This window comes from Camelus dromedarius, chromosome 28 (assembly GCF_036321535.1).
Source record: "Camelus dromedarius isolate mCamDro1 chromosome 28, mCamDro1.pat, whole genome shotgun sequence".
NCBI classification, from domain to species: Eukaryota; Metazoa; Chordata; class Mammalia; order Artiodactyla; family Camelidae; genus Camelus; species Camelus dromedarius.
The window spans coordinates 6600230-6617334 of NC_087463.1; the positions used below are offsets into that span (position 1 = coordinate 6600230).

General features: G+C 37.2%; 1 protein-coding gene across 3 annotated transcripts in view; it reads right to left on the reverse strand.

Moving 5' to 3' along the window:
* PIAS2 (protein inhibitor of activated STAT 2) overlaps positions 1–17105 on the reverse strand; it is a 73098-nt gene that overhangs the window by 22085 nt on the left and 33908 nt on the right. For all 3 annotated transcript variants that reach the window (XM_031441975.2, XM_031441973.2, XM_031441974.2), the window contains exons 6-11: positions 13631–13765; positions 11294–11399; positions 9829–9902; positions 4338–4498; positions 2004–2137; positions 300–471 (exon numbers count right to left, since the gene is read on the reverse strand). In XM_031441975.2, the coding sequence (XP_031297835.2) occupies positions 300–471; positions 2004–2137; positions 4338–4498; positions 9829–9902; positions 11294–11399; positions 13631–13765 (782 nt within the window). The remainder of the gene's footprint in view (positions 1–299; positions 472–2003; positions 2138–4337; positions 4499–9828; positions 9903–11293; positions 11400–13630; positions 13766–17105) is intronic.

The window sequence follows — 17105 nt, forward strand, 5'->3', positions numbered from 1 at the left end:
GGTCTCTGATGCCAAATCTACTAGTTACAAATAGGTTAAAGAAAATGGGTATCAAATGCGAAATAAATCCTTAGACATGAGAAGATTTCAACTCTCTCTTCCCAAAGATGGGAATATTTTCTTCATCAAAATCTGCTTTCCTATAAACAACGTGCCCACTTAAAAATATTTCAGCTAAACAAAAGGCAAACTAAAACAGCCTTCTATGGTTATGCAACTCTCAGAGATATGTACAAACCTACCCCAAGAACAGTTAGTTCCACGTGTAATAAACAATAGTGAACTATAAATTAACAAACCCTTTGGTTGGGCTGCTTTGTGTTTCTGACATAAAGATGCATTTCCTTTTGGCAGGAGGGTCTTCCTCTTCATCAGAAGAGCTTTCTATCGTTAGGTCAATAACGTCCACTTTCTTCTTGCTCGCCTCATTGGCTACAGTCACTGAACAAGGCTTACTGAGGACACTTGAAGCTGCATGTAGGAAACAGAAGGAAAAAAAAAACCATGGATGTCACACAAACTCTAGCCATAAGAGCCTTAACTGTGCAGCACGTCCCAGAGAATTCACAGCCAGTAAAACCGCATACTCTGGCCCATGGACAGAAACCAACTCCCTAACTCCAGACGCCTGTCTGTAAAATTAGTTACTGACGGAGGTAGGGTGAGCTTTATGCCATGTTAGAGGATCAGAAGCCTCCTTCCGAAGGCAGCTCTGTTACCTCCCCAGCACTGCTGGCAGACACACGCAGATTGTGCTCCTCACGCCTCCCCAGGTAAGCACTCGTGTTAGACAGCTGGAGTCCGGGGGCTACGCTCTGGCCATGGACGAGAGTTACATGGCTCTACCGGCTGCGTATTCACAGACGTGTGGTGCTGTCAAGTCAGAATCAGACACTTGCATTCTAGCAAAGCTATCGATGGTGCTCATATCAAAGAATGGCTCTTCACTGTAAGCCAGAACTTGATAAAAATTTTCACACTGATAAGCTGAAAAAAAACCTTAAACATCTCACTTAAGTCACTCAGACATTTAAAGTTTTTCTTACCAACTTTCTACTAATCACTTAGATCCTTTCTGCCCAAGATATCACACACTGTAAGTTAACTCACCAATTCAAAGAAGGTATATTATGCCCTACGTTCTATTTAGAAAACGAATGCTACTTGATAACAGAAAACTAAGTAAGCAACCAATTAAGTAAATTATGATCTTTCTTGAAAAATGAGGGAAAGTTTGATCATTCCACCCATAGGGTCAGTAACAATCACAGGAGAATGATTAATATTGATTAAATGATTAATATTTTCTTCACTTCTTACTCTGAACCTATTATATTCATCACATTACCAGAAATGTTAAATATAGTCAGCATAAAACTCAAATGCAGTTGCGTGGATTATGTCAGATAAAAAGTAAGTTTAAGTTTACCTATGGGCTTCAATTACTCAAACTGCCCTTAGTTTCCTTACTCAGTGTGGACAGGGAGTTTGAAGGCTGAGTTAAGTATAAATCCTTGGTAACCATGACAATGGTCAAATGTCTTCCCACAAAGAGATGGAGACAATCTGTTTACTTTTTAGCAACTAACCTCTGACCACCTCCTCCCACCCTCCATTAATGGATGATGCCACCTCTCTAATCACACCTCCACCCCGTGGGGCTCCTCTAACAGGTGCTGCGAAAACAATTCTGAAAAACTGCAGAAATCTCACTTATAACTTTTCATGTTGTAACAAGCACCATATATTAAAGTGATTTTTAGGTGACTGTTTTACTTTATGTAAGAAAAATATACTATGAAAAGACTGATTATAATATGGTATAAACTTCAACACGCGTAAGAATAAAAATCACTAGGGAGACATCACATATGTAACAGCTGATCAAAAGACAAAGTGAGCAAACTGAGCTCCACATGGCAGTTCTAGCGGCCAAGGTTAACGACAAAGACAGCGCTGCACGAGCCTCCCTGCTTCGCTCTCTGCTGCCGTTCTGCACATACTTTCTATTTTTGTACACGGTTGGCTGGATACTTTCATAGCTTCTTTCTTCGGTCTCATTGGACACCAAGAGCCGTCCTCCTGGAATTTGATCTCATCCACATCAGAACAGTCATTGAGAATTTCCATAAAAAGCCTATAAGCCAATTAAGAAGTACATAAATATAATCAAACAGCTTTGTTCAAAGGTGAAATAACAAAGTAATACATTTTACCTTGGAGACAAAAGTCATGCTTTTTTGGTTTGTTTTGATATTTTAATACATCACACTTTATAACAAGTATCATAACCCCCTTCTTCCTAGGTTCTAGATCTTTATTGAGCAACTAAAGAATTCAGTGACTTACTGAGTATCAACTAAAATAATCAGTGACTAAACAGAAACAGACACCTGGAACCTCCTGGCGGGGACTGGCAGGGAAGAACCACCTTCAACATAAACACTACACAAACATAAAAATCACTGAATAAAAATAATTTATAAGCTTATTATCAAGAAAAAAGGATCACAGGGGTAGGGAAGGGAGGTAGAAACAGGGACATAAAAGAAGTCTCAATAAATTGAAAGTAACTCAGAGCATACAAGTTATGTTCTATGCTCAAAGTTAAATTAAATTTGAAATCAACTTCAGAAAAATACCTGGAAATGGAACGAAAACCATGAAACAAAGAGAACATAAAAACAGAAATCAGAAAATATTCTGAACTGAATTGAAGTGAAAATATAACAAAATCTGTGGAAGGAAGTTAAAGCAGTACAATCTTCCTATATTAGAAAGACCCAAATCAATAACCTCAGTTTCTGCCCTAAATGAAACGAGGAAGGAAAAAAAGAGCAAATTAAAGTGACAGTAAACTAGATAAGGGAAATAACAAAGAACAGAAACAAATGAAACAAGAAATAAAGAAAACAGAGAAAAATCAATGAAACCAAAAAGCTGGTACTTTAAGATCAATAAAACTGACAAACTTCTAGTCAGACTTGAGCTCATTCAAAAAAAAAAAAAAAAAAAAAGATAGCCTAGCCTTATGTCTGTTAAAAGAAACTGAATTTGTAAAAACTTTACTACATAAAAAAATTCCAGACCCTAATGTCTTCACTAGGAAATTCTACCCTATATTTGAGGAGACATGATACCACCACCTCCCAGCTCATCTACTGTTTAAGGCCAGCATTACCTTGATACTAAAACCAGACAAAGACATTATAAGAAAACAACAGGCCAGTCTCTCTCATGAACTCAGCAAAACAAATCCAACAATAAACCATACAAAAATATAACAAATCATGACCAATTGGGGTTCATCCCCAGAATGCAAGGTTAGTTTAATATCTGAAAGTCAGTATCAATCACCATGTTAACAGACTAGTCAGTTCAAGACAGCAAGACAAAGAAATAAAAGACATTCAGATTAAGAAGGAAGAAATAAAACTGTCTGTATTCATAAATTACTATTCTTACAGCATATCCTATGCTGTACAATAAAACTACTAGAACTACAAAAATGCATTTAGTAAGGTTTCAAGATAGAATATACAAAAATCAATTATATTTCAATATACAACAGCTAGAATTAATATAAAAACAACACATCAAAAATACAGAATGAGATAAATCTGACATGCAGCATGCAAGTCCTATATACTGAAAACTACCAAGCATTACCGAGACCTAATTAACTCAAGAGATGTATCGTATTCATGCATCAGAAGACTCAATACTGCAAAGTCACCCTTAATCTACCCCTTAATGTATCTATAGATTCAACATGATACAAATACACCCTTAATCCATCTATAGATTCAACATCATACAAGTCAAAGACTCTGCAGGATTTTTTCTAATTGACAAATCGATTCTAAAATTTGCAATGAAATGCAAAAGATCTATAATTGCTAAAATAATTTTGGAAAAATAAAGCTGCAAAGCTGGAAGATCCACATTACCCTGATTTCCAGACAGCACAGTACTGACATAAATATAGACAAATCAATACCCTGGGAATGAATTAAATTAAAGTAATACCTAGGGAGTGAATTCCAGTTTTGAACTTACCAGCTACGTAACAAAACTCTATGTACCCTACCCCTTGCTCTGCATTTCTCCATAGACCTAACTGCTCTTCAAGAAGTTCTAGGTAGGCAAAATGACATCACTAAGGTGACTTTACCTTCTTTCCTATGGGCCAGGAAATCTGATCATGGAAAGCAAAAAGAAAAGGAAACTACTCACTCTCTTGCCCCCAACACAAATATTGTAAAGATAAAAGGGTCACTAACCATAGTTTAAAACTAAGACTGAGTGTAGTTAAGTATATGCTGAGATATACCTACCCATCTAAAATGAGACTTTCATAGGCAGCTTTTTTGTCACACACAGGACAAATCCAGGTGGGCTTCTTCTCATTCATTTGCAGATAAAGGGCCGCATCAAAACACTGCAGATGTGTACAAGTCACTGCACGGCACGGGATTGTCAGCCTCATTTTCCCTAACTACAGGACAGGGAAGACAACAGGGAAACGTTTCAGAAAGGAAAATAAAGCCTCAATAGGAACAGTCAGTCATAAAAGTCTGAAGAAGTCACAGAAGAAGACCAAAATGAAAAAAATTCAAACTAGAATTTATTTCTATCAAGATCACTGTACATTTCATTTGGCTTCACTGATTGTGATTTTTAAAAGACTATTTCAAGTTTCTAAAGAAGGGAACTTATAAATTCACAGGCGGAAAAAGATACACATACAACGAAAACATGTCTTTCTCATCTGTTCCCCTATTTAGAGGGAACCACTTATCCATCTCTTGCATGTCCTTTCACAGATGCTCTATGCAAATCAAATTAAAAAATACTTCCCACAAATGGTGGCATGCAATACACACAATTCTGTACTTTGTCACATAATATAACTTGCTGCCTGTTTCACATGTATCGGTACATAAGAAGTTACCATGAAGGTACCGTAACTGATATGAAGTATATGATATGAAGAGTCATTATTTATTTAACCAGTACCCTCCTTAGTGATGGACATTTAAACTCTTTCCAATCTTTTATCACAACAGATACTGTTGCAATAAATTATCTTTAGCATAAATTCCTAAAGTAAAATTTTGGGGTCAAATAAAAAGTGTTTTGTGATTTTTGTCACATTGACAAAATATCTTCCACGTAGGTTACCTACTGACTTACACTTGTGCATGTACTAATGTGCTTGGTTCCCCTCAACACTGTCAGCACAGTGCTACTGAATCCTTCGATTTCTGTCAATCTGACAGGTGAAAAATACCCCATTATAGTTGGGGAATACATTTCTTTTTGTAAGTGAAGTTGAGCTGCTGCTTCTTTCTTTTTTTTAACTTCTAAAGGTCATTTGTGTTCCCAAGAACTGTCTATTTGCAATCTTTTCTCATTTCCACTTGGTTACTAATCTTTGGCTACCTATATTAATCAGCCTTATGTATATAATATAAATTGCAAATACATTTTTCACTTATGAAAATTTTTTACTTTTATATAATCACATATGTTGATATTTCAACATACTTTCATATAACCTAGTGCTCTGTTGGATTCTTATTCCAACTGGAAGAAGAGTATCAACAAGACATACACAGCATCGAGATTAGACCAGATGAAGTCTTTCTGTACAGACTTTCAAACCTCCCTGTATATTCCCTTTACAGAAACTGTTACCAGCTCTTTTATTCTGATAGAAAATCTGTTTCTCCTACCACACACCAAGCCCTGCAAGGACAAGGTCTACGATGCTGTTCAGCACTGTAATCCAAGTGTCACAACACACTACCAAGCACTCAGCACCTGCTCAGTATCTGTCAGCCAGATGGCAGAATGAATGGAGAGAGACTGAGTAAATGGCAAAGAGAAAGAAAAGGAAGGACTTCTTTACATACATCACAAAGGAAGTCACAGCAAACCTGTAACACCGTTAACTCTGCCTAATGGGTAGGATTTTTCATATCGTACTATTAATAATGTTACTTCCAAATAGACCTTAGTAATTTAAAATTTTCATTTTTGTTTGAACAATGGTATAATAAAGTCAGTATCATCTGTCAATGTTTATAATTTGTTTCTTTAAAATAATCCTCTAACTAAGCCTACTATGGTTTTTTCAGCCAACTGGTCTTCAAACTTTTGATTTCAGAATCCCTTTACACTCTTATTAAAAATTGAGAACCTCTAAGAATTTTTATGCATTTAAGTTGTATGTATCAATATTTACTGTACTAGAAATTAAAGACATTTTTAAAACACAAGAATACACAAGTACACATTCCATCAGACAGCACAGCAATGGCATCATCACTGTCAGGTAACACCTGTTAAATACCACTGTCTACCCAGGAAAGCATGAGAGCAAAAAAAGGGACAAATTGTGTCCCAGTATTATTTATAAAAATAGTCTTAACTTAGAGGAGCTCTTCAAAGAGTCTCAGGGATCCCCAAGTATCCCTGGGCTGCAATTTGCAAAGTGCTGCTTTTTCCTTTTTCTTCCTCTTCTATGCCATTTTCATCTCTCCTGTCACTGTTTTAGAATTTCCACAGCACAAAGAAATGAAAACATTCAGGACTACAAAGTTGCTGATCCTACATTTAATCTTACTCAAGTGTTTTACAAGACTTAATGAGCATTCCCCAAGTTAAGAAAGCATTTATTACAAACTGGCAAAATCTGACCAATTTCCTAATATTTATTATGGCATGTTAATTAAAAAAAAGATTTGAATGTGCTGAATTCTATTTAGTCAGATGATGGTGCTGTTTTGAAACTTACTGACTTTATGAATAAAATGGTATCTAACACTGGATATGAAACTTTTTAAATTAATATTAAGCAGGTAGTATCTAAATTGATTTTTACTTCATTGTAGACTACTTAGTATCTGTCTAAATTAAGAGTATAGTATGTGTAAAAATGGCCCGAATCAGTGGTTCCAAACTATTTGTAGAAGCAAGCAGAACCTTATTTTGTTTTAAATATATGAGTCAGAAACTTAATCCATAAAAATCAAATCTAGTTTGTCTCCCCCACCCTATGGGACAGAATGAAAATCACTAGCTAATATCACTAAGATGGCACTCTTGTGTAAAATTCAGACATTGTGTTCAAAAATATTATTATACACACTCAATCAGATCCCTCTTCAACAACTACCGTAAAATTACCTTCCTTACGTCCCAGGGACAGAGGTTTCTGCACTGTGCTCTCACCAACCAGACTCGTGTCTATCCTAAATCACTTTACAAACATATTGTGAAATAGAACATTTCTCCCACCACTTTAAGCTAGCATTTTCTCTCACTTTTGCCTGATAAACCCACAGGTCACCGCTTATCCTTCCAGGCGCCAACGATCCTGTTTTTCCTTCTCCATTTCCCATAACCACCCAGGACCCTGAGTTATTTCCAGAGTCAGCCAGCTGCACTCCATTCTGCTTTCTTCAACTGCTTCTAGTACTTGTCTCTGCCTCCAAAACTACTTTCATCATCTAACTTTTATCAATCTATCTGTTAAATCTCATCAAAACACCAGTGTCGAGTTTTCCAAGAACATATACCACATCCTACAATCAGCTACCCAACTTTATCACAAGTACAGCCGGAAGAGTAGCGTGCGCTTTCCTCAGAAAGTCCTCTGGAAAAAACAGGCAGGATAAACGCTGCAATAAAGCTCGAAAGACAGTCTCAGAAACAGACAGCCCTGTTCTCACTTGTAAAGAGAAAGAAAACATTTAATGAACTGAAAACAGAATCTTGTTACTTCATTACTTCAAATAATTGAAATGTTAATTTCCTTAAAACTGTTTTATTAAAATTGACACATTTAAAAGGAATGCTCCCTATTTTTATATAGAAGAAACCCTATATAACCACTTCCATATATCATTTTCACTATTTTGAAAGTCTGATAATCCATTAGTTTGCTTGCTGTGTTTTGTTCTGGTTGTTCTCATGTAGAATGGCACAGTGTTTTGAAGGAAAAAAGCAAAAAACAGGTTCCAAGAATACAAGACTTACAGAAAATGGCCTTGTGCAACTGTACAGCTCCTTAGGTTAATTGTGTAGAGGCACTTTCTTCCTGATAGAATAGTCTGACATACTAATACAGGTGACATGAGTTCCCGCCCCAAACAGCTGGCAATTAACATTTGCTGAATTTACTGCAGTTAAACCCTAAGAAACTGTTAATATCTAACTTTTTGACCAAAGTGGCAATGTCACATGTTTCAACTTAGTATCAATTTTAACTCAAGAGGGAAGAGAAAGGTAACGTGAAAACACTCAAAAGACCTCATGCCTGAAGGTTTGCACACAGCTTGCGAGTAGAGGTGGCCCCAGGTCGAAACACGTGGCCTCTGCCACCACCTCAGGGCATCAGTGGCCTCCTGCAGACCTCTGTTTCATAACCACAGGTTCCCAGTCTCAAAGCAATCCCAAGTTCATGTAATTCTATCCCTTTTCCATAAAGGTAAGCTAAAGTTAATGATAATAAAAAATAAAGCTTTTAGAAAGAACAGTATTTGTAAACACTGCTTTCCAGGATGGCAGAGAGGTGGACATATAGTCAGGATACTTGTATTTTTGGCCCAATGTGGCAATATGGTATATTGTTAAGAGAATCAGAATAATGTCAGAAGAGCAAAACTTTTATCCTTGCTCAACTACAAACTAACTGTGTGATGTGGGTTAGCCAACCTCTTTCAGTCTCAGGTTTCTCATCTGCAAAATGGGAACAACTCCATACAGGCTTGCTAAGGAGAAAGCATAAGGGGCAGATAATAGGAGCTCAAGAAACGGTTCCGTTCTCTCTCTGACCAATTCTCCCTCCATCTGAAAAACTACTCATTTCTCACAGTAGTAGCTGGTTACCAAATACCCCCCCCAAGCTATATTACATATTTTCTCATGAAGTTCCTCTCGTCTGGAAGGGGTCCCCTCCAACAGTACTGATGTTAAAGAAGACCTCATCCGCTATTCCTGACACCCCTCATCTCTTCTCCAGTCCTCCAGCAGCACAGTTACACGTGGTAGGTCTGCTTTTTCACGGGAGTTGGTTTTATCTCTCAAACTAGGCTATTAATTTCTGATGACTCCTTATCAAGTCTTCTGTATTTTCTCCCACAATTAGCTCAGTACCAAGCACACAGGAGGATCTCAGAGCTGCTGACTGCTTTCTCCCTCACAGTCTCTATGTTAGGAAATACAAAATTAAAAACAATGCAATTTAGAAGTACATTATAAACAGATTAAGACACTTCATACATTCTAATTCATTAAGCCAGAACTATCAAGTAGCATTTATTAGCTCCTAATAATCTTATTGCTAGTTTTGAATACCATTTATATTCTGATAAAAGGAGCCAGCTCTCAGCGGGGAGGGTGGTAGAGTACCTGCTTAGTGTACAGGAGGTCCTGGATTCAGTCCCCAGTACAATCAATTAATCAATCAACCTAATTACGTCCCCCTCTAAAAAATAAAAAGGAGCCAATTCTCTCTATATATTCAGTATTGGCTGTGGATTATCTACACTAATAGTGACAGATTATTCTGAATCTAAATCTCTCTTCCCTCTTGGATATGACATCCTTCTAGACCTCTCCTTGCTTTGTCATTGCCTGAAGAATGTTTGCTTTCTTTGGAATTACAATGCTTAACCACAAAGTCCTTAACAGGAAAATGAAAAAAGTTCAAAATTCTATCATAATATATCACTCATTCCCACACTTACTTTTTTTAATAGGAAAATTAGTAATTTATAAGAAGTAGAACGCCCCAGAATGCTCCATCACTGTACTTACAGGGCACATCAAGGAGACCCGAAGGCTAGTGGTGGCAATTTCACTATCAGGATCCGCAGTAAGTTTTTCTTTAACTTGAAAAAGAGGAAAATAAATTAAAAAAAAAATTAATTGTGACTTATAAACAGAATTATACAAATATATATCATCTTATTTAAAGTTTCCCAAACACTTCAAATAGGTCAAGAAACTACAAAAACAAAACAAAAAACCGAAGTGTTAAGTATTAATGTACTGCAAACACAGTACTTCCAGTATTAGGTTAAAGAATTACAAACTTGCAAACTCTAGATCAAATGTTTAATTGAATGCTTAAAACTCCTTTTTAAAAGTAAAATTGCAGGTAAGGAAGTGTTTCAAAACAGAAAGCTGTCTAAGACCTCAGAACCATACAATTAGGAAAGGAACTTGGAAGGCAGTGGTACTCTGAGCTTCAATGCTTTTCTAAAACACATTCACGAATGTTTTAATTAGGGAATATTGGTAATTTCCAACAACTGTCAAATCTGTAAACAGAAAAGGTAAGATATTCTTATATTTCCTCTGACAAATGAAATCTACTATGGATGTACACATGTGTCTGTGATCTTATTCACTGGGTAATGCATGCAAGTTACTGTCTATACAAGCAAATAAATACATATATTGCCTGTAGATGCCTAATTCTCAACACCACCACAAGGAGAACAGGACTGGAAGTGAAGACAGTGGAACCGAAGCAGGGTAAGAAAAATTAGGGAAGAGCTTCCTTGGCTCTCAGCTCTAGGCAGGAAGATCAATACTGTGCTGTGTGAAGTGAGAAATGGCTTCAGCATAAAAACACAAAATACCATTTCAACAGCCCTACTTGGCTCCCCTTTCAACCTACAGATCTCCTTTCTGGTTTGTTCAGTAACATGGGAGTAGCTGGGGGAAAAATACACTCTTTCCCCCAAAAAATGTTTTGTTCACTTAAATTTAGTTACTAAGCTGAAAATAATTTGGTTTGGGTTAGACTTTTTTCTCTACCTATTATTATACAGTATGCAAGCAAAGTACAAAATAAAACACCTCAGAAGGCAAATATTGGATGGATATCAACATTTCTTTTGCAAAAAGACCTTCTTCTTAGTTAGAAGTTTGTAAATGTACATCACACCACACAATGGAGGTTTTGAAGACTCGCATTCCTATTCTCAAGCCAAAGTAGGCATTAAAATTGCCATCAACTTGACATTTATCTAAGTAACTTCTTATAAAAAGGCAAAAAAAAAATCAGACTAGTTGGGATTTAAAATTAATCCTCTTGGGAGTGGTTTCTAAGAGGAGGGTTTTTCAATTTATAGGGCTCTGTTCTTAGAGCATTTTAAAATTCATTTTAGGTTTCTAATAATTGTTCCCAAATTGTTCCTATATGGATGTGTACGTGAGGCTTTTTCCCCCCATTAAAACATCTCATATGCTCAGTCTTACCAACATTACTTACTTAGTGCTCTGGAATGATCAGGGTTTCTAATACCTTTCATTTTTAATCTCTGTAATAACATGGCTGATGTGAGCTGTCGTACAAGGTATACAGACATGGAGTAATTCTACAAAGAAAGATAATCTGTATTAAAGATGAGAGACAATAGTCTCTTTATTTACATAAAATATTTGTCTAAGAAATTCTGGTTTCTAAAAATAACATTCAAAGTAACTTCCACAGGAAGGTCAATGACTGGGAAAGGAACAAAATCAACTCAGCGACTTCAGGGAAGATGAAAGCTTAATCATATTAAAGATGTTTCTCAATCACTTATCACTTTAAAACATCTATGTGAAAGTAAGATGGCTCAGATCAGTGGTTTTCAAACTGTGTTTCTAATTTAGCAAAACCGGGGCCACCATGGTGTAAGTGAGAATATACCATCCCATGACCACTTCCAAGTACAATTTTGTTTTTATGTAAAAGAGCTCCCATAATATTTTCTTTGAAAAATGAGTTCCACCACTGAAACAAAGTTCAAGTACCAGTGGTCTAAATTAACACCTCAAATCCAGAGTCCCACAGTTCTAACTCTGGCAGACACTTGCTACATGGCCTTGGGCAAATCATTCATATGAACCCCAAATCAGCTTTATTTTGAGAAAAATTAGGACATTAATTTCTGTTCCCAAATGGGCATTTATTTTACTGGGGCAGGGGCAGCTACTACAGCAGGTAAGACACATGAAGAAATGATAAATATACAAAAGACAAGGCCGGAAAGTAACAGCATCCAATCACACCCTCTTAGATCTGGCATCTTCATTAGCTATTTACAGAGCTATGAAAAGAAGAAATATAATTTTGCCTAAGTGCTAAAAATCTACCTTACCATTTCACTACATATATTCATTCAATCTATTCTACAAGAAACAAAACACTTTTAATTTAATAGCTGCCAAACCAAATATTTGAAATATCATTTTTAATGTCTTGCCAATAGTCCTTTCAACATCTGAATATACAATACGGTGTGCAAATTTTAAGTCAATTAATCATCATAATTGCAAGGAAAGAATTTTATTCCCATTATGTGGCCGGGGGGTGGGGGCACAGAGAACCCCTGCCAGGCCTTCAAAGTCTGCAATCATTTACTCAGAAACTCTGTAAGTTAATAATCGTTTAAAAAAGATACATTACTCTTCTGTTCAAATTCTCTTTGCTAAGCTTAAGAGCATTTATACTTCCTCATTTAACAATGCGCCTTACATCTGTATATAACAGCTATTCTCAAGATTTTTCATCTTCTATATAATAAGTAGGCCTCAGGGAATTAAGCAATTTTGCCAAAATCAGACAAAATTGGCCAACTTGAGACTAAGCCAAGATTTCCCGAATCCTTTTCCTTTATAATGCTTTATCACTGTACATTCAGTTCACGCAAATGAAAAGTATTAAGGATCATTGTCTTATGATAATACAAGTTCTGGTAAAAAGTCAGAAATGAGAGCTCAAGAGAACAATCGTTAAAGAGAGAGCAATATTTTTATAGTCCAAAGATTAATACAAAACTATCCTTCATATCCAGCTCTGCAATTACCGTGGTGATAAAACCACATAATTTCGGCTACAAACATGACTCAACTCCATACATAAATAGGAATACTACCCTTTACTTCTATGAAATAGCAACATTTAAGCTAATGTTCAGAAATTAACTGAAATCTCTTTTGCAATTCTATTATTTCAGTTATATAAACAAGCAGTTCTAAAATGGAAATCCCGTTGTATTAATCAGTATCTCATAAGTGATAAAATGCATTTTGAGACCAAGAATCAGGAGAAAGTCAGGTTTCTCAAAAAAGTATAGAAGAAACAATATAAATCGAAGTCAATATTTTCATACGAGATGCCCACTTGTCATCTGAAGTGTCAGCTGTTCATATAAAGGCTGGAACAGGTTATTTCTAATCACAACTTGAGTACCTTTAACCATTTTCCCCAAAGCCTGATAAAGCTTCCTTTGTTCTCTTCATAAATACACGACATCACCCAAAATTCCCAGTTTCTTAAAAATACTAAACACACTCATAAATACAACTGTGATTAACCATTAACTTAAATACTGTAATTATATTTATTTCCTTTATAAGAAAATGAGGGGATCATACGCAAGAAACGTGTAGTTTTTAACCTGAAGAATCTCCAAGTCTCTGCCCTGAAATGAAAATTACTGCTTTTGGGGGGTTACAAACAGAAAACTGAACAAGCCGGAGCTAGTAGCCTAAGAAAAAACAAAGTAAACCGACACCTAGTGGCATCACTGTCATGCTACTCAGAGAAGAGAATCATTACCTTTCCAATTTCTGATGCCCAAGAAATGGAAATCTGGTTTGGCACAGCAGAGGATAACCTAACTAAAGATGTGATATTCAAAGGGCGTCCAGGGCGCTTCTGTTCAATCCCATTTTTGGGTGGTGGTGCATAGCCCTATAACCATAAGAAAGAAAAATAACTTTAAATTCTCTGTAGAAGAATAAACATTTTTGCCAAGGCAGGTACAATATCTTGCCTAATTTCAGTTACATCAAGTTATTTTTATTTTATCCTTGGAAATCATATAGTCCTCACCCTCAGGTCACCAAGCCAAAATGACCTTTGCAAAACATTATAAAATATTTCACAACTTCAGAAAAATACAACAATAAAAATCCATGTTCCATCAAGAAAATGAAAGATGCTGATATCCCGCCATATTGGCTATGAATCTGTTTCCTTTTTAAAGCTAAAGTCGCACCCCTGTACACTGATTCTTTCTAGGAGCTCTCATTCAAAACACATTCAAATACTAGGGGCATTATTCTCTCCCACCCCCTGCCCTTACCCCACCCCATTTTTCCCCAATGCTGTTGTTTTATTGGAGACACCAGGGCTTTTGTCCTGAAAAACGACTGCATCTCCTGGATTGGTAGATTGCTTCCTCATAGTATGAAAATGTGACACTCATATGTTCTGAACTGGTAATTAGTTGTACTGGCTTGATCAGATTCAAGTTTAAATTTTCAGACACAAAAGCTATGTAGGGAATGTTGCACACTTCCTCTTGTACCACATCACAAGGTACATGTCTGTTTGCCCCATTTTCAGTGATGTCATAATGGATCAGGAGTTCCGCTGGCATCAGCCTGATGCTGTCACTACCCAGTTCCCCATTCAGCTCTGACTTGATGGTTCTAGTATCCACTGATGATATATGATGGTTACCTAGATCCATTATATGACTATGGATTGCATAAAAAAAAAAAAAAGGTTTTCTAATCCACTCTTTCTGTCTTTTGCTTGTATTAGTTGAAATCTTTCCATATAGAACCTGACCACATCAACATTTGGTTACCTTGAAATCAACAGTTCTCCCCCTTTATCAATTTTTAGAGCAATGAGTTAGTGCAATCTCCAATGGTTTATTTCAGTATGATCATAGACTCATTTATATATTTGAAGGTTTTGAGTCCATAGTATTTTTTAGATGTCAATATTATCCCAACTCAGGCCAAGGGAATCTCTTCAAATTGGCTTGTGTGTGTGCATGTGTGTATACATGTGTTTTAAAATAAGAAAATGTTGACTTTACTTCAATCCAGATTTACCATGAGGCAGACCACTGGTATAACTAACATATACAGGGAAAAGATAATATATCAGGAAAAAGAAATCTACGAACTCAGAAAGAGATATAGACTAGTGGTGCCAGTACTGATAAATTTTCTGCTGCACAAAGAGGAAATAGTTAGGAGATTTTTGCCAGCAGAATTGTAGCACACAACCTCTCCATTTTTTTGAATCTTTCCAAGAAATACTCCCCCGTCAATCCACCTCCAGACCCCGCAAACTTTCCACTCCACAGGTTTACCAAGATTTCTCAAAATCTGTTTAAAAGGAAAAATAATTCAGCCTCTCAAAATAACTTTCCAATCAAGGAGGGTTTTTTTTTCCCTCTTCTGCCCTTAAGAAGATGTAATTTTTGTCATCTGGCCGTCAGTCTGTCCACTGGCAGCACTTGAGTCAAAGGTGGAGGTGTGGGGAATGTTCTCGAAGGCAGCTGCACTTGTCTGTCCACGCTGCACTCAGCACTCTACAAGTCCTGTTATGAGCTGCTTACTGTCATTCCTGTATCGAGAGACTCTGGAAAAATCAACGGATGAAGGTGTCTTATAAAACTCGTCATCCCGATGTGGTAAAATGGCACATAAACTGCTTTCATCACTATTAGACAAGAAGAGAGGGACAAATTGCTACCACCAGAGTAATACCATTTCCCATTCAGTTCATTCTTTGTTCATGAAGCATTAACAGCTAACCATCATAGTTCCATAAAGACTGGATACTGCAACAAGGTCATACACACAGGGACTTGTCCCAGGACACAAATTTCAATTTATTCAGGGCTCTAGTTGGAAATCCCTTGACTGTGTCCAGTTTATTCCTCCAAGATTTGTTCTGTAATACACCAGGATCATGGGCAAGGACCACAGGTCAAACTCCTTTATGGCCTGTTGATGCTTCTTACAACTGGAACCAAGTCTCTGAAGATCTCCATGGTGGTGAAGAGATCAATATATTAGCTCCCACAGGGTCACTAGTTTCTTCTTCTGAGGCTGCAGTATACTCACATGATTCTCATCAACTTGCTTTATGCTAGTAAAGGCGCCAAATGTCAGTATCCCAGTCAAGAGAAACTGTGGGTCCAGAGGAGGTCTCAGTGGTTTTCCATCAGTTGCATGTAAATTTACATCAGCTGTTCCACAGGGGCTCGCAGGGCTGAAGAGGAAAAACCTCTTTGGGAAAGGCTGACATCTGATCTTTGGGATGATCCTACCAGGGTCAGGCAAGCTTCCCACTGCCCCCACCACCACCCTTATTGCATTCTGTTCCTGAAATCTGTTTTTGTCTTTGTTCTAATGTTCCATTTCTTCACGTCACTCACAAGTGCCCCTGCAGGACCCTGGCTGCAGAGGCGAGTGCCTGACTCATCAGACAAAGGGTGTTTCACGTGGTAGCTGGTATGTTCACAAACAGCCTAGTGTAAGCACTCAAGGGTTGGTTAGTGCTTTTGGAAAGAAACCAGCATGACTGACTAACAACATCCCAGAGCAAGGGCTTAGCTGCCTAATTTCTTCTCTCTCAAGTCCTGGGAGAGTGACAAATTCAGAGCTATCCTCTGTGGTGTTCCAAATCTCATGGATGAAAATCTCATACCAAAGTACGACACTGGCCCATTTGGAAAATTCTGTGGAGCCTGTGTGTATACGTCTCTGTAGCTACCATTATTTTCTGCAGCAATGACAGAGTTTAGGTAGAACCTCACACATTTCAGACTCAGCCCCTCATTGGGACTGTCATTTAATACTGGACAGATCTTCAAGGTGGGTCTACAGATCCCAAGAAGTTCATCACAGATCTTTTCCCAAGAGAATGAGAGCGTTAAACAGCAACAAAAGTAAAGGTCAAAAGAAATCTTAGCACGTTGTGGACAAAGAAAATTGGATTTGAAAAGCCATGGAAAATGTGCAGTCATTCCAAAATTCCAGGTTTCCTCTGCCACACATCTGGCCACCCACTGGCATCCTTCAGCTCCAAGTAAGGCTGCCTCTTCCCTTGGTTTAGATCTTTGTATGATCCATCCAGATAAAAGCCAAAAAACCTCCTGAGATCTCCTGTTGCTTACTGCCAGAAACCCAAGAGGCAAAATGTCCCACCTGGGTTTTGAATGTGCTTGAGGGCACGTAAGCATTCCTCCCAATCATGTCTACTCAGCCTCTGAACTTTCCCT